The sequence below is a fragment of the Bubalus kerabau genome, chromosome 4 (assembly GCF_029407905.1).
Source record: "Bubalus kerabau isolate K-KA32 ecotype Philippines breed swamp buffalo chromosome 4, PCC_UOA_SB_1v2, whole genome shotgun sequence".
NCBI lineage: Eukaryota > Metazoa > Chordata > Mammalia > Artiodactyla > Bovidae > Bubalus > Bubalus kerabau.
In genome coordinates this window covers 59,946,900-59,971,874 of record NC_073627.1, presented here as the reverse complement: position 1 = coordinate 59,971,874, position 24,975 = coordinate 59,946,900, and the positions used below count along the sequence as shown (strand labels likewise).

Genomic DNA, 24,975 nt, shown 5'->3' with positions numbered 1-24,975 from the left:
CCTAGATTAAACAAAATGTGTGTGTCTTTTGTTTAACAGGCGAAGCTAGCTAAGAAGAAAACTGAGTTGGTGGGAACTGAATTTTTTACATAGGTTCTGTATGTTTTTCTTGACAGATCCGTCTTGACTGAAGAGTCTGTGTGGTTCTGAAAAGCACACCAGCCATTATACATTGAGGCATATGATGCCTGCAATCAACCTAGCACCCCTGCCCCCTCACACACACACACACATACACTGAGACAGAAAATATGTGTATTCCCTGCTACACCATGCAGCTTTGGTGGCACCTCTAGGTTTCTCTGTGCACACTCTCTAGACAAATACCAAACCTGCCAACAGTGAGAAGTTGACATGCTACATAATTCAAGCCCAGATTTCTGGAGATTACAGATTGCTGAGATGAACACCTATGTGGTCAGTATGTGTATGTGCTTAGTCACAGTTATGCCCAACTCTTTGCAACCCTATGGATTACAGTCCACCAAGCGCCTCTGTCCATGGGATTCTCCATGCAAGAATACTGGAGTGGGTTGCCATGCCCTTCTCTAGGGGATCTCCCCAACCCAGGGATAGAACCCAGGTCTCCTGCATTGCAGAAGATTCTTTACCAGCTAAGCTACCAGGGAAGACCTGTGGTCAGCATGTGAAGTGAAAGTTGCTCAGTCGTGTCCTACACTTTGTGACCCCATGGACTATACAGTCTGTGGAATTGTCTAGGCCAGAATACTAGAGTGGGTAGTCTTTCCCTTCTTCAGGGGATCTTCCCAACTCAGGGATCAAACCCAGGTCTCCTTGACTGTGGGCAGATTCTTTACCATCTGAGCCACCAGAGAAGACCTGGCAGTACCATTTCCATTCTGACGGTGTTTCTGAACTGCAACCATACCTCTCTCCCACTGTATTGCCATGGAGCTGTGATGGGACAGCTCCATGGGATGAAAGAAAGGGAAGGATTAACTAGCATTTCACAAACATCAGTAATTTATAAAAGCTTCTATCATGATTTGTACCAAAGTCATACACTATTAGTACAATTATTTAATTGCATTATACTTTAAATTGACTATGTTTATTTGGCCTCATCCTAAACAAATAACAACTATGATAATATATATTTAAGGGATAAACAGTATTATAAATGCTCATTAAAATCCATAATGAATGCAACAACAACAAAAAAACTTGTTTGCATATAAACTAAAATCATCCTATGTTTCTCATAAGTCACACTTTGGGAAATTCATATCTAATAGAAAGCCCAGCTGAGAGCTGCTAAAATTTCAGACTGAGCCCAAAATACCCTCGCTTAAGCTGGAGGAAAAGGCAGAAGTGGAGAATTCTCATTGCAGACTTACTCTTCTCATCTAAATAAATCATCATTTTCTCTCCACTTTCCACATCCTTACTACTAGCAGATTCCATTCAAGTATCAGCAGCTGTTAGAAGAAATCAAAAAGAAGAAGAAACAGGAAGAAAAAAAGAAAACCCATATCTGGCAACTGAAATGGAATCAGCCTTGGTTTTCTGCTATTCCTGCATTTTTAGGTTGAAAGGCTACTAAAATATTGTGGTTATAGAAACATCATAATTATAGGATCTTGAATCCTGTTTGTTTTCATTCCATGCCTCTGCCTTTGTCTTTCTTTTAATCTGCTTAATGTACCATAATTATGTCTTCAGTGCAGGTCAATTATTTCTGAACTAAAAAACAAATTATCATCATTACCTCTGATTATTCTTCCCTTTTCTTTGATCCTATTTGGTGCAGCAACTAAAATTTTGTGTTCATTCAGCCCTCCTCTTCCCTGGTTGCATTGTTGGCAGAGCTGAGATACAGTAGAAAATCATTCCCCTGCCATTTCCAATACTCTCCTTTCTCTTCATCCCACTCTTCAAACACTTTTGGTGCCTGCATATTATCAAAATATGTTCAAATAATCTTATTACCAACATAGCTCCTGGGTACCACTGCCTTTTTAGTCACAGTGCCTCTTTCATCTTTTTTCTTCCCAATCCTAACTACATTTTCAAAATCCAAATTAGTACACAAAGGCTCATCTAAATAGCATTAATATCTTAAAAAGTTACTGTATCCTTTTTTCAATAATCCTGAGATTAATGGGCCCCAAGACTTATGTGACACAAAAAATTAACGAGATGTGATTGGAGCAATAATCCATGAATTATGAAGGACTTCCTTACTGTGGTTATAATGAAATTAGCAATATTTTTTTTTTTTTTTTGGGTTGAAAAAGGAAGAAAGCAAGAAGGGGGTTGAAAGAAATTATCTTAAGAAATAATACTTGCAAAATAGAAATGCATAGGTGTTCTTGATTAAATTTTTCTCCATAGGTGTCCAGCGGAGTAAGAAGACCAAGAAGCAAAGTGATGTGTTTGCTTTCTCTGTGGAAATGAGATGCACATAAAGCATGGGAGAGCCACAACCCAGGTGTATTCTTTGAGGCAGTCTTCCTGGTTTGCTGCCATCAGGCCTCATGATGCGCTTTCTTGCCCCATGTTGACAAACTGACTTCCCAGAAATCCCCACAGGAAAAACACTCTTAATGCCAGGGCACAGATGCCTGGTATCCAAACGTGCTGTGCAGCTAGGTGAAGTGAAAGAGAACTCACAGCAGAAACTTCCTCCAACTCCATCTGGCCGGAGCTATGTACGTAATCAAAATTTTCACTCTTACCATATCCCAGTGCCCTTTCTGTATTTTATGCGATGCTTTTCCTGTGTGTATTATTCCCTTCCATTTTTCATTGCTTTGAATCAAACGTGAGGGGGAAAAAAAGCTTAGAAATATAGCCCACTGTCAAATCTATTCAGCAAATAAGTACAACCAGATGCAAGCGCCACACAGAGAGAATCCTCTAGGTCTTTGTTCTGTGTGACTTAGATCTTGGGCGTGGGATGGGAGGGTTGCAGTGCCAGACTGAAACAGAAAGGCTTGATGTTTTAGAGGGATCACATTATTTATAAGACAAATCACTTTTAAATGAGGTCGTCATGATGGGAATAGCACATGGCTAGAGGTCAGGATTCCAAGATAAAATTCTCATACTGTCTTGCCTCCAGCTGAGGGATTTTGAGATCACATAACTTCTATGAGTCTGAGGATCCCAGCTTCAGCTACATCAGAGGGTTTCTCTGAACTAATACATGCGAAAATGTCCAGCATTTAAAATAATGTACAAATACAAGATATTTGCTATGGACTAAATGTGGTGCCCTAAATTGTATATGTTGAAACTTTAATCCCCAGTATTAAGAAGTGGGGCCTTGCTTCATGAGGTTGGGGCCCTCATAAACGGATTAGTGTCCCTAGGAGAAAGAGAGGGCTTCCTTACTCTCTGCTCTCTGCCCTGTGTGGGTACAATGGTGGTCTATAAACCAGTTGTTGTTTTTCAGTCACTAAGTCATGGCCGACTGTTTGCAATCCCATGGACTACAGCACATCAGGCTTCCCTATCCTTCACTATCTCCCAGAGTTTGCTCAAACTCGTATCTGTTGAGTCAGTGATGCCATCCAACCTTCTCATCCTCTGTTACCTCCTTCTGCTCATGCCTCAATCTTTCCCAGCATCAAGATCTTTTCTAATGAGTCAGCTCTTTGCATCAAGTGGCCAAAGTATTGTAGCTTCAGCTTCAGCATCAATCCTTCCAATGAATATTCAGCATTGATTTCCTTTAGGATTGACTGGTTTGATCTCCTTGCAGTCCAAGGGAATCTCAAGAGTCTTCTCTAGCACCACAATTCGAAGGTATCAATTCTTTGGCTCTCAGCTTTCATCATCCATCTCTCACCTCTATATATGACTACTGGAAAAACCATAGCTTTGACTGTATGGACCTTTGTTGGCAAAATGATGTCTCTGTTTTTTAATACATACCTAGGTTTGTCATAGCTTTCCTTCCAAGGAGCAAGTGTATTTAATTCCGTGGCTGCAGTCACCATCCTCAGTGATTTTGGAGCCCAAGAAAATAAAATCTGCCACTTTTTAAACCAGTAAGAGGTCCCAAACCAAGAACCTGACCAGGAACTTCTCTGGTGGTTCAGGGGTTAAGACTTCACCTTCCAATGCAGAGGATGAGAGTTCAATCCCTGATCAGGGAGTTATGATCCTACATGATTTGTGGCCAAAAAACAAAACATGAAAAAAAGAAGCAATGTTGTAAACAATTCAATAGAAATGGTCCACATCATACTAGCAAGCCAAATTCAACAATACAGTTTAAAAAATCATACACCATGATAAAGTGGGATTCATCTCAGGGATGCAAGGATTATTCAGTGTACACAAATCAATCAAGGTGATACACCACATCAACAAACTAAAGAATAAAAACCATATGGTCATGTCAATAGAAGCAGAAAATGCTTTTGACAAAATTCAGCATGCATTTACTATAAAAACTCTTCAGAAAGTGGGCATAGAGGAAGCATACCTCAACATGCTGCTGCTACTGCTAAGTCGCTTCGGTCGTGTCCGACCCTGTGCGACCCCATAGACGGCAGCCCACCAGGCTCCCCCATCCCCGGGATTCTCCAGGTAAGAACACTGGAGTGGGTTGCCATCGCCTTCTCCAGTGCATGAAAGTGAAAAGTGAAAGTGAAGTCACTCAGCCGTGTCTGACTCTTCGCGACCCCATGGACTGCAGTCTACCAGGCTCCTCTGTCCATGGGATTTTCCAGGCAAGAGTACTAGAGTGGGGTGCCATTGCCTTCTCCTACCTCAACATAATAAAGGCCATATATGACAAACCTACAGTTAACATCATACTCAATGGTGAAAAGGTGAAAGCATTTCCTCTAAGATCAGGAACACTCTCACCACTTTTATTCAACATAGTTTTGGAAGTCCTAGCTATAGTAACCAAAGAAGAAAAATAAATAAGGGGAATTCAAATTGGAAAAGAAGTTAAACTGTCACTGTTTGCAGATGACATAATACTATACATAGAAGATGCTAAAGATGTTACCAGAAAACTAGTAGAACTCCTTTATTGGAACATGGCTACACCAGTCTATGGGTGCTTTCATATTACAATGGCAAAATTAAATAGCAAGAACAAAGACCATATTGTTGCAGATAGGGGGACCCCTTCCAGGGCCTGAAACTGGGCTCTTGTCTAACAATCGAAAATGGATTGTCTGAGGAGACACGTGTGCTGACAAAGCAAGAGATTTTATTGGGAAAGGGCACCCAGGTGGAGAGCAGCAGGGTAAGGGAACCCAGGAGAACTGCTCTGCCGTGTGGCTCGCAGTCTTGGGTTTTATGGTGATGAGATTAGTTTCCAGGTGGTCTTTGGCCAATCATTCTAATTCAGAGTCTTTCCTGGTGGCGCACACATCGCTCAGACAAGATGGATGCTAGCGAGAGGGATTCTGGGAAGTGGACGGACACGCAGTGTCTCCTTTTGACCTTTCCCGAACTCTTCTGATTGGTGGTGGCTTATTAGTTCCGTATTCCTTATCAGGATCTCCTGTCATAAAACAACTCATGCAAATAGTTACTATGGTGCCTGGCCAGGGTGGGCGGTTTCAATCAGTGTGCTTCCCCTAACAATATGAATCACATGGTAAATAAAATATTTTCTCCCTGGCCATTTATCAAAGAATTTGCTACCCACTATTTTAGGAGCTTAGGATACAGCAGTGGTAAGCAAAATTTTGGTTGTTACAAACAAAAATCAAACAACCCTGCCCTCATGGTGTTTACATTCTAATGGGGGAAATCAGACAATATATTTAATTAACAAGTTAATCACGTAGTTAAAATTTGAAAGCTAAGTGTAATGGGAGAGATTAATCAGGGTAATGGGAATGGGGTGTCTTTACAGGCAAGGGTTGCAACTTTTTTAAAAGTGCTCTGAACAGTTCTTACAGTGAGTTAAGTGTATGGAATACTTGGCCTGGGGCTTTACAGGCTTTGTAAGAACTTTGGTTTTTACTCAGTAAAATGGAAAACCACTGGCATTATTTAAATAGAGAAATGTCATGATCTGATTTGGTTTTTAAAGCCTTTCTCCTGTTGTTCTGTTGAAAATGATGTGCAGAAGTAAGATACAATCAAAGCAGGGAGATGAGTTAATAGGTTTTTGTAATATGGCAGGCAAGAGATGATGACTGTAGCAATAGAAATAATGAGAAATAATTGACTTCATGGAATATTCTGAAGGTAGCAGAACAGGGTTTGCTGATGGATTAGATGAGAGGAAAGGGATCAAGGGTGACTCCCCCTCTCCCACTGCAAGGTTTTTGGCTTAAGCTGCAAGATCAGAGCTGCCATTATTTGAAGGGTGGGGCTGAAGCAGATTTGAGAGGGAGTTAGTTTCCTGGGGCTACCATAACAAACTGCCACAGTTTGGTGGCTTAAAACACCAGAAATCAGTTTCTCATAGTTCTAGAGGGCAGACGTCCCAAATTAAAGTGTCAGCAGGATTGCTCTCCCTCCAAAGGCTCTAGGAAAGCATCTTCCTTCAGCTTTTCAGCTTCTGGTGGCTCCAGGCATTTCTTAGCTTAGAGCTGAATGACCATAAGCCTCTGCCTTCAAATTAACTTCTCCTTCTCTGTGTATCTTCTCTTTTACCTCTTATAAGAATACTTGTCATTAGGTTTAGAACCTACCTGGATAATTCAGGATGATCTCATCTCAAGATTTTTAACCTAATTACATCTGCAAAGATCCTTTTCCAAATAAAGTCATATTCACAGATTCCAGGTAGAATTATCTTTCGGAAGGGGCCTCATTCAAGCGTGCACAAAGAGAAGACCAGAGTTGTATATTTATATATTAAATATGAGACTCCTCTGAATTTATTGAGTGGAGATATTGAATAAAGAAGCACATGAAGATGGAAGCCAAGAGTGCACCCACCCTTGTCTCTATCCATGCTTGCTCAGATATCACAAGGGTTTCCCCTAACAATGGAGTAACTGGCAAAATGGTCCTTGGTATAAAGTAATATGTGCTGCTAGACCAATCTTAATGTTGATGCCTTTAGGTGTGATACAAACAGCCTCTGCTTTCTCTTTTAAAGGATGACATGAATTTCAAATAATAAACGCTGGAGGGGGTGTGGAGAGAAGGGTACCCTTCTATACTGTTGGTGGGAATGTAAATTTGTACAGCCACTATGGAGAACAGTATGGAGTGTCCTTAAAAAAACAAAGACAGAGGTAACATGTGACCCTGCAATCCCACTCCTGAGCGTGTATCTGGAGAAAAGCATGATCTGAAAGGATATCCACACCCGAATGTTCACTGCAGTACTGTTTACAATAGAAAAGACATGGAAGTAACCTAAATGTCCGTTGACTGAGGAATGGATAAAGAAGATACAGTACATACATACAACAGCATATTACCCCATTTGCAGCAACATGGACAGACAAAGACAGTGTCATACTGAGTTGAAGTAAGTCAAAGAAGGAGAAGTATTGTATGAGATCCCCTATATGTGGAATCTAAAAAGAAATGATACAAATGAACTTATTTACAAAGCAGAAAGAAACTCACAGATTTAAAGAATGAATTTACGGTTGCTGGGGGAAAGTGATAGGGATGGACATGTACACACTGCTATAATAGACAGCCAGGGGGGATTTGCTCTCTGACACCGGGAACTCACACCAGGGCTCCATGACAACCTAGAAGGGTAGAACGCAGGGGAGGTTCAAAGGGGAGGGACATATGTATACCCATGGCTCATTCATGTTGATGTATAGCAGAAACCAACACAATATTGCAAAGCAATCATCCTTCAATTAAAAAAAATAAAAATAAAATGGATACACAATAAGAACCTCCTGTATAGCCATGCAACTCTGCTCAACGTTATGTGGCACTGGACGGGAGAGGAGTTTGGGGGAGAATTGATACACATATATGTATGGCCAAGGCCCTTCACTGTTCACCTGAAATTGTCACATTATTAATCAGCTATACCCTAATACAAAAGAAAAAGTTCAAAAGAAAAAAAAAATTGGTGTGTATTTGACCAAGAAAAACAAGATTCTTAGAGGTAGAAAGAAAGCAAGGCTGTTTGTTTTCCTTCAGGGATGAGATCAAGCTTAAAAAAGTACAAAAGGCACTAATGAAGGCCATGGTTTAATTGTTCCTAGGAAAATCCCATGGATGGAGGAGCCTGGTAGGCTACAGTCCATGGGGTCGCTAGAGTCGGACACAACTGAGCGACTTCACTTTCACTTTTCACTTTCATGCATTGGAGAAGGAAATGGCAACCCACTCCAGTGTTCTTGCCTGGAGAATCCCAGGGATAGGGGAGCCTGGTGGGCGGCCATCTATGGGGTTGAACAGAATCAGACACGACTGAAGCGACTTAGCAGCAGCAGCAGCAGCAGCTTTGCCTTGTGAAACACTGCGAACATTTACAAACTGGGGTTAACAATCCAACCAATAGTTTGGAACAGCAACTTTCTCTACTCTACAAAGAATAAACGGTTTTGCTATCAGCATTTTCTAACCCAGGGAGTTAACTAGCTGAGAAAGAATTTGACCATTAGGCCACTTAATACTGACTCAACATAAATATTCTGCCAAATCAAAACTTCAAAGCTCAATATATTAATGAGTTCCTGGAGTCTCTGGAGACCTCTTGCTGGTCAGATAAAAGATCTATCAAGGCGCCTTCTTTTTAATTTAAAGTGAAAATTGATGCTCTCAGGGCCTCAAGTGTAATCATGTTAATTTATTGGGGAACACATAAGGAATTGCCAAAAGTAGGAATGATCCAATTATTGGCTTAAATGAGTTTGGGTTTCCTTGTTTTTGTCAGTCTGGTCCATGAAGTACTTTCACTTTCAGACATTCAAAAGTTATTTACATAGGTTTGGGCCTTATTAATGCAGCTAAATAGACCCAGAGGTGGAATTACAGGCCTTCTCTAAAAAACAGTGAAGCTGATATACTAAGAATCGAATTTAAACATTAGCATTCGAGTCAAAGTTACTTTTAATAAATCACAAGAAAGTGGATGCCTTGGGACAGGATAGCTCCAGAGAATGCTGCTCAAATGTGGCTTTTTCCTCCAAAACATTTCTGGTTCCATTTTTTTCAGAATCTGCCAGGAGAAAAAAAATCCTGACCTCATGGTTTGTTCAATGACATAAAGAAGTAAGTAGCTTCCTTAAGCTCCTACCAAGTAGGGAACATTAAGAAATCATTTGTTTCATCCTGGGCATGAAAGGGGCATCTAAATGACTCTGCTACCTTACATTTTCAGGACAGAAATGAAAATGACCAGGAGAGGACTCAGGCATTGGGCTCTTTTTCTTACAGAAAGAGAAAGCAACACGCCTTGCCTCATCATCACTGCCCCTTGTTCTAAGGGGGACAGAAGTGGGAAGTTTTTAAAATAGTAGTCTTTGGCATTAGGAGTACTTCCGTGAATCTCCATTTTGTAATTTGCCTCTCCTGTGACTTTTGGCAAGTCACTCAACTCTTCGAAACTTCCTATCTTCTTATATAGAAAAGAGATAAAAATAGTCCATATTTTGTAAAGCTAACTATCAGTAGAGTTAAAAGTAAAGAATAGAACACATTGCTTAACACAAGGCAAGTAGCTTTTGTAGCTATAATTATTATTGCCTGAATACTCAAAGCAAGGTTGAACTGAAGTGCTAACAATTCCACACTTTTCTGTTTGAACTAAGTGTCCTTTGATTACATCTTTCACCCAATCACCCCAAATAAGAGACTTTGATGAAAGACCAACCTTGCTGAGAATGTGATGAGAGGTTTGCTTTCCTATTAGTGAGAGTGGAAAAGCTGTTTGTTCATTTTTGTAATTTGGCTGTGGATCTAAAGGCCCTAGGGAACCTGGCTCAAAGAACTAGAAGTTATTATTGAAAACTGAACATTTTTGATGAACCTAATAGCCAAAGGCAGATCAAGTCCACATAGCATGAAACCTAAAAGTAGGGCAATAAGAAAAGCAGGGCTAAGGTAAAATTCAAGCCTCAGACTGTGGCAATAAATAATGCAATGGGTCAGAGTGAGTGAGAAACAGCCTAAGCCAGCACAAATGCTGATTAGGGCCCTTTTAAGGAAGGAAAAGTCTACCAGTGGTCACTGATCTTTATTTCCTGTCACTGCGAAGTCAGAAGCCAACTATATCTAAGACCCCAACTAGATAGCAGTTTTTCCAAATTACATTCATTGTTAATTTTCTTTTATGATAGAAAGAAATTTAGTCCTTAAAAACAAAACAAAAAAAAAGCTCTTACTTCTATCCTTTGGAATGTCTTACCTGCTTAACCCCATATTTTGCTCTGAGGTGGAGCTCACATTTCTCTACCTACAAGGGCACTCAGTGTCTTACTGAATAGCGTTACCAAGAGTTAAAAGACACTCTTTAAAGCCTATTTAGAGAAAAAAGAAGTGAGAATTGCATACACAGACATGCACATATGTGTGTTGATTGGTGAGGGAGTCTCAAAGCCATCTCAAATCCTGAGGGTGAGCCTGGGTGACATGACCTCCTAATAGCCACCTGTGATAATAGGCATCAGTCATTCAACCATTCCTTTAGCAAAAATCTGAATTCAAACTAAATATGAATTTAGTTAATTCATGTTATTGGAATGCATACTTTGTGGTTATGGACAAGGGAAATTAGGAGGTTATAATAACCCAAGTGAATGACAATATCATTTCGGATAAAATAGACAGTAAAGAAGGTCTTGAGAAATGATTGGATTCAGAATATATTTTGAAGGTGTCACTGAAATAATTGTATAAAAGAGAGGGAACTCGAGCTGACTCCAATATTTTTGGCCAGGGTGACTGGGATAGAGCTGCCAGTCACTAAGATAATCCTGTGGGAGGAGCAGATTGGGAGCTTAGAAATCAAGAGTTCTGTTTTAGCCATATTAGGTCTGAAATGACAACTTCGCATCTAAGGGGGATGTGTTGAGTAGGCAGTTGGATGTAGGAGAATGATTTTGGGAGAGGCATGTGGGTTGTAGATATAAATTTAGGAGCTTTTAAGAGTTCAGATGGCTTTTAAAACCCTGAAACTGGGAGAGATAACCTAGGGAATGAGTATAGAAGCTGAGGAGAAGAGCTCTGAAGAATGGACTTCAGGGAGATGAAGAAGAAAAAACAGAAATTGAGGAAGAGAGAAAAGTAAAAGGGAAACTCGTAGAGAGTAGTTCCTAGAAGCAAAGCGAAGAAAGTATTTGTGGGGAGAGAGCAAATTAGCCAAGATGGCGTGTCCAGGCTCTCTCGCCCCACGTTTTGTAAATAATGACCACATCACAGCGGAGCTCGTTTACAACACTGCACATGCGCTTTAATTCAAGAGGCACCCACTTGGTCGCAGGCTGTGTGCGGTATGGCGTATGTGAGTTCCACCTAGAAAGCTGCGGCATTACTGCTGTGTCAGGGCCGTGTCCACTGGGTCAGCCACAACAGGAGAGAATTTAGTGTGTCTACTGTTAGAGCTGCCCTGGCAACCAGGAGAGAATACTGTTACGGCCACTGCGCCAGCCAGGAGCGAGGCTGTGTTAGGTTAGGTTATGCGGTGGCTGATGCAGCGGAGGCTGAGTCATCCAGGAGAGCATAAGTACGTTTGTAGTTTACGGTTCCTCGCATCTTCTTCCAGCCTCTTAGCTCGCTCCTTGCCTACCCTGGGTTCAGCAAACAGTGAGGACAGTGTGAACAGCAAGACAGTTGGTGCTATGAACAGGATCAGCAATACCGTATTTCAAGAAGAGAATTGATCCGCTCTTCCTCATGATATTGATAGACCTAATGTGATAGGGAATAATAATCACCTACTGTATTTGGTACCATGGTGATCATAAGGACTGAGAGCAATACTCTTTCAGTGAAAGAGGAAATAAAAAATCAATTTAATGTGGGTTCAAAAGAGACTGAAAACAGCAAATGTAGACATCTGGTTTTGGGGAATTTTTTTGTAAAAGGGAGAAAACCTTGACAAAGAGATCAAACCACTTGCTAGTTTCCTGAATCATGGGGTGATTTATGATACCATTAGGTTCCAGATCAAAATCCAAGTTGGCGACACTCTAAAGATCATATGTTCAACCCCACTAGAATAGTGGAAGAGGAAAGAGATGAGTAAGTTAGTCCTGAAAGAAAAGTGAAAGTTGCTCAATCCTATCTTACTCTTTGCGACCCCATGGACAATACAGTCTATGGAATTCTCCAGGCCAGAATACTGGAGTGGCTACTCGTTCCCTTCTCCAGAGGATCTTCCCAACCCAGGGATGGAATCCAGGTCTCCCGCACTACAGGCAGATTCTTTACCAGCTGAGCCACCAGGGAAGCAAATGAATCCTAGTCCTCAAAAAGGTTTTAGTCAAGTAGTCTGACTTACGATGTCAGAATCAGAAGAAAAAAAAATGTAATTGCTTTTAATCCTTCAAACAATCCTATTACTTCCATATAGCAGACCCTACACATCTGTGAATTTAACAATAGGGGATTTTTGAATGTTCATACATCACTCTGAAGGTTCAAGATGTGTGGCTATTTGCAATTTTGCTAAGGACAAATCTGGAATGTGTGTACTGTCAGTCTGGTGTGGGGAAAAGGACCACTTAACCCCACCTTCCAGCACCTGCATTTCATTCAGCTTTGTGGTTTCAACTGACTCATGTGAATGATAATATGTGGCAACAGTCTCAGGTAAGTTAAGTTTTTTTTTTTTTTTTTTTTTTCCATATTTTACAAAAAAGAAAATATATCATTAAAATTCCTGTTTAGAGTAACTATATTTTCTGCTATGCTAAGTTGCTTCAGTAATGTCTGATTCTTTGAGACCTAATGAACTATAGCCTACTAGGCTCCTCTGTCCATGGACTTCTCCAGGCAAGAATACTGGAGTGGGTTGCCATGCCCTTCTCCAGGGGATCTTCCTGACCCAGGGATTGAACCCACATCTCTTGTGTCTCCTGTGTTGGCAGGCGTGCACAAGCACCACCTGGGAAGTCCAATAGTATATTAAATAGAACATTTGTTATAATCTTAGGACTTTAACTGAAGCTCTCAGGTTGAAAACAATAAAATCCCAAGATCATTTTTTTTTCTCTCTGCATGGCTAAATATCTAAGCACTGTCATGAATAACAAAATGAACAAGGAAATTACTGATGAATTTGACTGATACAGGAGAGACAAGTAGGAATAGCTAGCATTCAACCTCAGTAGACAACATACTTAACTTATAATCACATAAAATTCTAGCCAAAATACACATATTCATGCAAGTTACTATATTTACTTTCAGAATCAGAACCCCTTTGTTTGTGGCAAAACAACAGATTTTCATGATATATATCCCTTGGGTTAGGCAAAGAATATTAAATTGAAACATACACTTACAAGGTGTGATTTGTAAGAAAAGAGAAAAGGATCTAAGTGTAAAGCAAAACATAAAAACACACAAAAATAAGAATATAGTAGAAAGTCAGGAGAACTGAAAAATTGAATTTGGCATGTGATTTTATAATTTAAAATAATTAAAGACCCTAAAATGGTTTGATCTATGATTGTACAAATGCTTATCAAATCATTATTGAATATAAGATGAATCCATGTTGCATTAAAACATAAACACATCAATGCAGTGACTATGAAAACTTTTTATCATCTTCTGTTTCTGTCTTATAAGTCTAGAAATTCAAATGATTATTGAATGGAATTGGTAGAAGAATTTTCATACAAGGGAAGAATTCTTTCCCTTTGTCTCTCTTTAAGGGTGCTGTCTCCCCTTTATCATGCCAAGAGAAATAAAGTTTAAATATTGGGTTGATATCAGAAAAGAAGTGGTTTAATACTGGTTTAATGCCCTTTGAGCAAGAAAAATTCATAGGCCAGTCCCACATTGCTATGGAGCCAAGGTGAATCTAGGGATAGAGATGTTTGAAGACTCTGCTGCGTACCCAGGAGTTTGAGGGCACAAATGAACACAAATAGTAGTCACTGCAGAAATCTGAAGGTGGGAGACTGGCTGAATCATCCCTTGTCTATATATTTAGAAGAGGGCCATTATTAATACATAGTGATAGATGATCACTCCTAGATAGAATCTGGGGAGACTGTGCTTCAGGATTTGGAAGAATAAGGAGGTATGAGTGTCCTAGGGCACAAGTAACCATGTTGTGTTGGGCTTCTACCAAAGAGCATGCTTTGCTGAAATAGAGCAAGCAACTTGTAAGAGGTTGTAGGGGTTTCTGCTGCAGGCAAAAGTTTTGGAGGGTGTCAGGAGGTCCAGCCGCACCCCTATCAGGAGCCTGTGCATGAGACATGTACCTGTAGGGCCCTTTGGAGAAGCCACTGGTAAACCTGCAGAAGAGCCAATATCTGGATGCCTGCCATGAGGCAGTGCGTGTACAACCACAAGAGAAATACAAACAACGAAATAAAAAAATTCTCTCCTACCGTCTAGAACCCTCCTTTTGTCCTGACTTCAAATAAGCCAGAAAAAGGAGGAGGAGATGTGAAAGTTCCAGAGGAATGGTGACATGACAGTTTATGCCAGTTTTTACCTCTGTTACTCTAGCATTCTAAGATATTGCCTTCACACAAGAGGAAAGTGTTGCATGTCATAAAAGACATGGATATGGATATAAGGCTCTAAGAATGCAGGGGTAAGATTACAAGCTACTCACTCCTTGTTGGAGTCCTCTTTTGTGACTGTAATAGAAACACTGAGAAATAAATTGTGAGGGAATGTGACTTTGTGTTCAACAATCCCTGTTAGATTGAACGTCATCTAATTGGCAGAGCGGGCATTAACACAACTGGAGCGCTGGAGGAAAGCGTGGTCGATACTAGACAACTCTAGATATTGATTTTAGATTATAAAATCATTAATCAATTGTACTATACATCTAGCTTTATTATTTCCCAAAAAGCATGTGGAGAAATAGGAAGTCAGTGAAACCATTATATAATACTTTGAAGGGGTGGCCATGTTGTTGTTAACTGCCATAGCGGCATCTTTTATTCTTCAAATCCATCCACACTCAGATAGCTTATTTTTCTTCAGATTGCTGACATTCAGTGAGGCCAAGCAACAAAAGTCATTCACTTTTTTTGGAACTTTAAGCTTCCAACTATAGAGGAGGTTTTCGTCATTTTCAGTTAATACTAAATGGTAATTATGATTGTATATTCAACAACAGATCAGATACGTATTTCTTAAGTGTATGCCATCCATAGACATCCATTCATCAAACGTTTGATGAGAAAAGGGAACCCTCTCACACTGTTGGTGGGAATGCAAACTAGTACAGCCACTATGGAGAACAGTGTGGAGAGTCCTTAAAAAACTGGAAATAGAACTGCCTTATGATCCAGCAATCCCACTGCTGGGCATACACACTGAGGAAACCAGAAGGGAAAGAGACACGTGTACCCCATTGTTCATCGCAGCACTGTTTATAATAGCCAGGACATGGAAGCAACCTAGATGTCCATCAGCAGATGAATGGATAAGAAAGCAGTGGTACATGTACACAATGGAGTATTACTCAGCCATTAAAAAGAATGCATTTGAATCAGTTCTAATGAGGTGGATGAAACTGGAGCCTATTATACAGAGTGAAGTAAGCTAGAAAGAAAAACACCAATACAGTATACTAACACATATATATGGAATTTAGAAAGATGGTAACAATAACCCTGTGTACGAGACAGCAAAAGAGACACTGATGTATAGAACAGTCTTATGGACTCTGGGAGAGGGAGAGGGTGGGAAGATTTGGGAGAATGGCATTGAAACATGTAAAATATCATGTATGAAACGAGTTGCCAGTCCAGGTTCGATGCACGATACTGGATGATTGGGGCTGGTGCACTGGGACGACCCAGAGGGATGGTATGGGGAGGGAGGAGGGAGGAGGGTTCAGGATGGGGAACACATGTATGCCTGTGGCGGATTCATTTTGATATTTGGCAAAACTAATACAATTATGTAAAGTTTAAAAATAAAATAAAATTTAAAAAAAAAAAAAAGAACTTACATTATTCTTCAGTTCTGCCAACAATCAGGGACTCTGTGCAGGAAATAGTCTCCATATGACTTGAAAGGACTCCAGCCTAACTGGAAAGTCTAACAAGGAAATTGTTAAGTATGATATATTGTGTTGAGTGGTATATAAAGATAAATAAACAATACTCAACACATGCCAATTACTTGCCATATATCTGTGAGTTGGTGACATCAAGTTGTCTATCAAGGATTCATACTCTTCTGAAAGAAAGAGTTACTGCTGGGAAGAAGCTCCCCACACAGCTACTACCTTTCCCAGCCGCAGTCATATGTAAAGAGGACCATGTACTATGGCCAATGGAATGGGGGCAGAAGTGATGTTTTCTGAATTTCTCCATTAACCCTTCTCCTCCTCCCCAGGCATATATCCCAGCACTGTCACCTGAAATAAATAGACAGATAATAGATCATCCAAGAGAAACTTAAAAGTTACATGCTGAGGATGGCAGAGACTCCATCAGCTGGGCCCCTGAATTACTGTGTGGAACAAAGTCGACCCTCTCTCATTTATAGAGTGAAAAATAAACTTCAGTGTTGTAAAACAACTGAGATTTGGGTATTTGTTGGCTAAGCAGCTACTTTGCCATTACTAATATACCCAAAGCACTTGTTACAAATGCCTGATATGATTAATCCTTTAAATCAATCACAACAAACTTAGGAAATGATTACTGCTATTATCCACATTTTATCAATGAGGAAACTGAGGTCCAGAAAGAAGATGCCATCTGTTCACGTTCACAGAGGTAGTAAGTAGTGACGGCACTTGATCAGTGAGTAATAATAAAGAGTAGAGTCATTATGGGCCCTGAACTTGAAGAGGTTTCAATCTCAAGGTTCAGATTATATAGATGTGAAAATTCCTAAATAGAAAAAAATCAAAAGCCTGAACAAGAAACCTAAAATCTCATCTGCATATTTCCAGAATGAATCTCCCTAAGTAATTAGAAAATGCAGTAATAATCCAATGATAGAAAGTTAAAATGATTTAAAATTATATGGCTTGGAAAAATTAATTCAGAAGAAATTAATGGTAGAAAGACATATACATTTGGCTTAACAGAATATAAATTTAAAACTATAATTTTTATGCTTTCTAAGAGTGAGCTTAAAATCAGAAGTGTTTTATAATCAGTTTTAAATTTAATTTTATTCTTATAAAGTATTTTAAGCTAATTAAACCAACTATTGAATATTGAAATTTCTTTATGGGTATTTATCCACACAGTTTTTATTTATAGATGCTTATCTGACTTATTCAAGACAAGGGGGAAGAATTTGAGGCAGCTTATAGAAAATTGAACAATTGAATAATATAAAACCTAGAAATAAGTGAGATAATTGGTGTGAAAAAGCCATGAAAAAAAAAATGTCAAAGATAAGACTGATGCAAAATTTGTAACAGATAATACATTTTCACAAGAGGACATGCATATTTATATCTGGTTTTCTGAGCAAAGAATAGTGAAAATATGATTAATTACTAGATTTACAATATTGTCAAGAGGAAGTCCAGCCTTTCCTGCTTGAGCATGAATGGAATTTATTCTGCATCCTCACACAGAAGAAGCTGTGTAACATAATAGACTATAAAGCTTCAATACCAGTATAAAACATGCAGCTGCAAGATGCACACAGCTGTTTCTTGTATAACACCCTCAATACTAACCTTGGTGTCATTCCAAACCTAGCTTAGTAAAGACAGTTTATAAAGAGTCAAAAATAATGCAGTCTGGGTACACAGTTCTCTAACTGCCTGAAGCTGACCTTTAATTATTCCATCCCATCTACTTATTGGGAGATGATATAACCCACTTGGATAATAAACTAGATCAGCCTGAAAGCATTGACAGAAGCACATAGTTATTGAGTATTTACTGTAGACAGCTGAGAAGGTTAATTGTAGGAGGAATGGGGATTACAACCCCTGAGAGAAGAAATTAGGACCCATATTAAGTAAAACAGAAGAAAGAAAAAAAGAAAAAGAATAAAGCAAAACTCCATTGACACAGAATTTAAGTAAAGATAAGCATGTAATAATAGTAAACAATAAAAAAGCCATCATTATCTTTAGATTCTCTTTTTATACAAAGAATGACCTGGAGCATCAAGGCACATGTTTTGTTTTTTCTTTTTTTTTTTATTTATTTATTTTTAACCATTTATCTTTTTTTTTTTTTTTTTTACTTTTTTTAACTTTTTCTTTTGCATTGGGGTGTAGCTGATTAACAATGCTGTGATAGCTTCAGGTGAAGGGACTCAGCCATACATATATTTGTCTCCATTCTCCCCCAAACTCCCCTCCCATGCAGACAAGGCATACGTTTTCGATTATTATTTGGGCTTCCCAGGTGGCCCAGTGGTAAAGAATCTGCCTTCTAATTCAGAAGACACAGAAGACATGGGTTCATTCCCTGGGTCAGAAAGATCCCCTGGAGAAGGAAATGGCAACCCGCTCCAGTATTCTTGCCTGGGAAATCCCATGGACAGAGGAGCCTCCCAGGCTACAGTCCATGGGATTGCAAAAAGTCAGATACAACTGAGCATACACGCACACAATTACTGAATAAGGATTCTCTGTCCTACTCTAGTCCTCCCCTGCAACAAGTGATATACCCCTAATACAGCAAGGGGTAAGGATATAATGACACATCTAAGTGCTATTAACTAAGCCATGTATGGTCTTCCTCGTTTGTACACCTGCTTGCCCTGTTATTCAAAGAGCAGGAATAAAGTTGCCTAGCCCCAGAGAACACTCTGGTAGAAACTCCAAATGGGAGCTGCCTAGGAAGAGAGAGCAAGGTGAGCAAGTGGCTGGTGAAAGTGAAAATGTGTCAAATTATGTGTATCTACTGACTCATTTTAAAGTATTTTGCTCCCCAAACCCATGGCCCTAGGCCTTGCTGTTTTAGAGGTTTTAGCGCCCCCAAAGAGGTATCCTAACAAGGTATCCAGAAAGTGACAGCATAAAGGTTTCATTGCAATGGAGATAGACCTTAATTCCAATGGGGAGATAGGATTTTGATGTTCTATGGAGCTGGAACAGTGTTTTGAGAGCCTAGGAAACTTTCTATAAAACTGTTGTTGTAGTTCAGTCACTCAGTAGTATCGGACTCTTTGTGATCCCATGGACAGCAGCATGCCAGTCTTCCATGTCCTTCATTATCCCCCAGAGTTTGCTCACATTCATATCCATTGTATTGATGATGCCATCCCACTGTCTCATCCTCTGTCACCCCCTTCTCCTTCTGCACTCAATCTTTGCCAACATCAGGGTCTTTTCCAATTAGTCAACTCTTCGTATCAGGTGGCCAAAGTATTGGAGTTTCAGCTTCAGCATCAATCCTTCCAATGAATATTCAGGATTGATTTCCTTTAGGATTGACTGGTTTGATCTCTGCAGTCCAAGGGACTCCCAAGAGTCTTCCCCAGCCCCACAATTTGAAAGTATCTGCCTTCTTTATGGTCCAAATCTCACACCTGTGCATGACTACTGAAAAAACCAAAGCTTTGACTGTACAGAGCTTTGTCGGCAAAAGGAGGTCTCTGTTTTTTGATACACTGCCTAAGTTTGTCATAGCTTTCCTTCCAAGAAGTGTCTTTAATTTTGTGGCTGCAGTCACTGTCTGCAGTGATTTTGGAGCTGAAGAAAATAAAATCTGTCACTGTTTCCACTTTTTCCCCATCTATTTGCCACGAAATGATGGGACTGGATGCCACAGTTTTTTAATGTTGAGTTTTAAGCCAGCTTTTTCACTCTCCTGTTTCACCCTCCTCATGAGGCCCTTTAGTTCCTCTCCACTTTTGGCCATTAGAGTGGTATCTTCTGCATATTTGATATTTCTCCCCACAATCTTGATTCCAGCTTGGGATTCATCCAGCCTGGCATTTCACATGATGTTCTCTGCATGCAAGTTAAATAAACTGGGTGACAATATACAACCTTGAGGTACTCCTTTCCCAATTTTGAACCAGTCTGATGTTCCATATCTGATTATAACTGTTGTTTCTTGACCTGCATACAGGTTTCTCAGGAGACTGGTTAGGCAGTCTGGTATTTCCATCTTTTTAAGAACTTTCCACAGTTTGTTGTGGTCCACACAGTCAAACACTTTAGCATAGTCAATGAAGCAGATGCATATGTTTTTTCTGAAATTCTGGTACATTCTCTGTGATCCAACAGATATTGGCAATTTGATCTCAGGTTCCTCTGTCTTTTCTAAATCCAGCTTGCACATCTGGAAGTTCCAGGTTCACATACTGCTGAGAGCAACAGCAAAGATAAATAGAAGACTAACAAGTGCTTAGATCACTCAGAAAAGGTTAGGATTGATTGGTAGGAAAACAATCCATTTTCTAGGATGGCTAAAGGCATTTCTGAATCAATGAACAAGGAGGTAAGCTGTATGCACTAACCATTTACTCATTCATTTTTTCAGCACATTTATTGAACATCTACTTTATTCCAGAAACTATTGTGACTCTAATTCTTTACAGAATTAAAAGCTATGTTTTAAATTTCCTTTTCTTGTTCATTATCAGAGTATTTAAATTTGAGATATTTAAAGATATTGCTTCATTTTGTCATTTTTAATAGACCTTTGTTCCATAGAAGAATTCTAATTGCATTTTTTTGCTTAGCTTACTATTACAAATTTTTCTCCACGATCAGAAAGTGGTAGTGATGGTTTGCCATTTAATACAAAAGGGTAAATATTAAGATGGCATTATGACAGAACCAGGAGATATTGTGAACTTTGACCTTGGAAAACAGATTTTAAGGAAGACTATGGCATTGCCTCTGGGTGGAATAATTGGACATGACTTCAAGTGGCCAAACAAGAACATTTTACAATGGTAGGATAGAGCATCCTCTGAGCTATATAATCACAAAGAAGGGAGCTGTATGACCTGCAGGGAGCAGGTGGGATGCAATGGATGAGAAGCTCAAAAAATGCTGCTAAGAGACTTATACCCAAAAAGTATTCTGTGGCAAACAAATCATGTGCTTTAAGCTAAAGTAATACTTATGCCTTTGGCACAAGTAATTGGATTAGGAAGAATTTCCCAATTTATGGTCACCTGAAAAAAGTGGTCCACTTTGGATGGTGGTTAACCAGCCCAATTTAACTAGGAAGATTAAAGGTGAAAGGTAGAAAGCAAAGCAGACACTCCTGGAGGGATTTCAAGAGCCATTATGAGAACAGTTAAGCACAGGAACAGAGACATTTCTGTATCCTCACTTAGCGCAGGTAAAGTGGTACAACTCTCACAAACCAAAGAGGCAAATACCATGGTGTTTGGAAGTCAAGTGTTTTGAAACCTTTTATCCAGAAAATTAAGTGGCATAGTGCAGTAAATTCTAGATTTGGTGTCAGAAAACATGGGTTGGAGAACTATTTAAGTCATACACTAAGTTTCTGATATCATCCCAATGTGTATACTAATATTTTACTCATTAGGAAAATATTGATAGCTTATGGTGAATGGTGAACAGTGTTCGGTGACAACTCCGTGGTCGCCAAAGGAGAAGGTCTAACTCTGGGACCAAAGACAGTCTCAGTCACTGAGAGCTTTGTGCAGCAAAGATTTTTATTTAAAGTGACAGGGCAGATAAAGCTTTTCTTCTCTGATTGCTGTGGTGAGGATTTCCAAAACTATACTGAATAATAGTGGTGAAAATGGGCACCCTTGTCTTATTCCTGATCTAGAGAAAATGCTTTCAGTTTTTCACCATTGAGAATAATGTTTGCTGTGGGTTTGTCATATATTGCCTTTATTATGTTTAGGTAGATTCCTTCAATGACCACTTTCTGGAGAGTGTTTATCAAAAATGGGTGCTGTCAACTAAAAAAAAGAAGATGTACAACTTGAGAGTTGTGAGTTAAGTTTTATTTGGGGCAAAATGAGGACTTCAGCCTGGGAGGCAGCATCTCAGATAGCTCTGAGAGACTGCCCCAAAGTGGCAGTGGGGGAAAGTCAATATATATAAGGTTTTGGTGAAGGGGAGTTCAATGCCATGAAACACTCATTTTACAAAAGGTTTTTGTTAGTCATGAGGATCTGATGTCACCAGGAGGGGATTTAGTGCTTCTCTAGATATGAGGAGATGCAAGGATTGAGATCATAAAATCTGTTCCTAAAAGCATCCAACTATCTAAAGACCTGTCCCACCAGATTCCCTGGAGCACAGAGGGCCTCACTCTACCCTGAACTCCCTCAGGGGTTGCTGAAGGTCAACAGCTATGGCAGCATGGGGTTCAGTCTCCATAGAGGCAGATGGCAAATGCCTTTGTTGTTCAGTCATTGGCAATGTCCTTGGTAAATGCTAGTTTGTAGTTGACAGTGTTGAATTTTGTTGAAAGCTTTCTCTGCATCTATGGAGATTATCATATCCTTTTTATCTTTCAATTTATTAATAATATGGTATATCACATTGGTTTGCATTGAAGAATCCTTGCATCCCTGGAATAAACCCCACTTAATCACAGTATATGATCCTTTTAATGTGTTGTTGGATTCTGTGAGTTAGTATTTTGTTGAGGATTTTTACATTTCTGTTCATCAATGATATTGGCCTGTAATTTTCCTTTTTGGTGTGACACATTTGTCTGGTTTTGGTATTGGGGTGATTGTACCCTGTAGAATCCAAAAACTCTTGACTTCCATCTCCACATACTGCTCTATCCCAGATCAGAAGTTCAGATGGAGAAACAGAGAGAGCACAAAATAGACCTTGGACAGATGTTGAGTGCTGGCTTGGTGTCAGACATTGTGGTTGGACCTCCAGAAGTATGCGGCAGTGAGTAAGCATTCTGCTTTTCCACACAGAGCTTCTAGAAGCGTGTGTGTGTGTGTGTGTGTGTGTGTGTGTGCGCGCGCGCGCGCGCGCCCACGCGCACGCACACTCGCATGCAAGCCATGTATGTGAGAGAAGAGAAAAAGCCTCCTCAACTTCTTTATAAATAGGACTAGAGATAGTTAGATCCAGGGATATAATCAATGATGCATCTCTAAAGTCTGAACATTCAGCAATTACATACTGAGAAAAAAATACTGAAAATTCTCTAGTTTTAGTACTCAGAACTCTTTAAAAAAAAGTTATACATAGCACAGAATGCAGAAAAGAATCGATGGAAAATGTAAATGAAAATAATTTTTTTAAAGCTATCCAAATAGAACCGAGAGAGACATTGCTCTTTGCTGTTTCCTACTTTTGGTTCAACCAGTTCCTATGTAAGAACAGAATAAAAGTTCATCCTAGAACCAATATTTATAATATTTCTAGTTGTTTCTTATATAAGTGTGCATAGATTAGCTAGGGCTTCCCAGGTGGCACTAGTGGTAAAGAACCCACGTGCCAATGCAGGAGACATAAGAGACACAGGTTCGATTCTTGGGTCAGGAAGATCCCCCAGAGGAGGGCAGAGCAATCCACTCCCGTGTTCTTGTCTAGAGAATCCCATGGACAGAGGAGCCCAGGTGGGCTACAGTCCATAACGTCACAAGGAGTCTGACACAACTGAAGCAACTTAGCATGCACACATGAAAACTACATATGTTTCTCATCTCATTCAGTAATTCTTTGTCAGTCCTTTGCTGTGTTTTAAAATACTGAGATAATTACTGTTTAGATTTCATAGAGGTGTGTATATATATATATATATATATAATTATTTTACAAAAACTTAATGTATGTGAGATAGATGCCAAATGAAAAACTGGCAAAACCCCAAATCCATTAAATTTTGCAGAATTTTACCTTAACTATGCCTGTCCTTGTTTGGCTGCAAAAGGAATTTGCAAAATTTTAAGAAGCACTTCAGTGGAAAAAATCTGATTCAGTATCAGAAGATCTAGGTTCAAATTCAAGTCTTTCCATTTATGAGCCTTACAATGTAGAACCTTTCACTTGAACTTTAAATTTTATTTATAAAAATTAAGTACCCCAAAAACTTGTTTATTCAAAAAGTATTTGTTGATGATTTATTACATGCCAGTCCTGCTTTCACAGAATAATTCTGGGATTTATGTGCCAGGGTGGTGACTTCATATGCCTTAAAGGCACTGATGCAAAGTCCATCTATGGGGAGAATTTTGATGATGAGAGTTTCATCCTGAAGCATATGGGTCCTGGCATCTTGTCCATGGCAAACGTTGGCCCCAACACAAATGATTCCCAGTTTTTCATCTGTGCTGTCAAGACTGAGTACTTGGATGGCAAGCATGTGGTCTTTGGCAAGGTGAAAGAGGGCATGAATATCGTAGAAGACATGGAGCACTTTGGATCCTGGAATGGCAAGATCAGCAAGATCACCATTGCTGACTGTGAACAAATCTCATTAATTTGACCTGTGTTTAACTTTACCACCAGACCACTCCTTCTGTAGCTGAGGAGAGCACCCTTTCACCCCCATCTGCTCGAAATAACCTATAATCTTTGTGCTCTCATGGCAGTTCTTTGGGTTCCATGTTTTCCTTATGCCCCTCTAAGTTTAACTGGATTGCAAAGTTAAATTTATGATTATGAAATAAAAACCAAACAACAGCAACAAAAAATGAGAAGAGCAAGGACTGTGGTTCCAACTGTTTAACTAGTGCACACTGTTTTTTAATATGTAAAATATTCTGTGATCTAGAGAATTCAGGACATAATCCAAAAATGCAGAATGCTAAGGCATGTAAAAATAAACAAAACGAGATATATTGAGGCAATTCTCACACAATGTCTCAGTTACCCACAGACATTTTATGCTTATCCCTGTGTCTAATTATAGCCCAACCCAGTTCCTTTTGTGAACCTTCCTCCTCAATCCTCCCCAACAGCAGCATGGAACATGGGTTGCAAGGGGTCAACATTGGGATTAGAGACAAAAGTTATTAGAAGGATGTATATCTCTATACCCTGCAAATAGGAAT

General features: G+C 39.5%; 1 protein-coding gene across 1 annotated transcript; it reads left to right on the top strand.

Annotated features, from left to right (window-relative positions):
* The first annotated feature begins 24,086 nt into the window (after nt 1-24,086).
* On the top strand, nt 24,087-24,407 carry LOC129650887 (peptidyl-prolyl cis-trans isomerase A-like). Its single transcript, XM_055579673.1, has one exon. It carries the CDS (start codon nt 24,087-24,089, stop codon nt 24,405-24,407), a length of 321 nt encoding a protein of 106 aa, XP_055435648.1.
* The last annotated feature ends 568 nt before the right edge of the window (nt 24,408-24,975 follow it).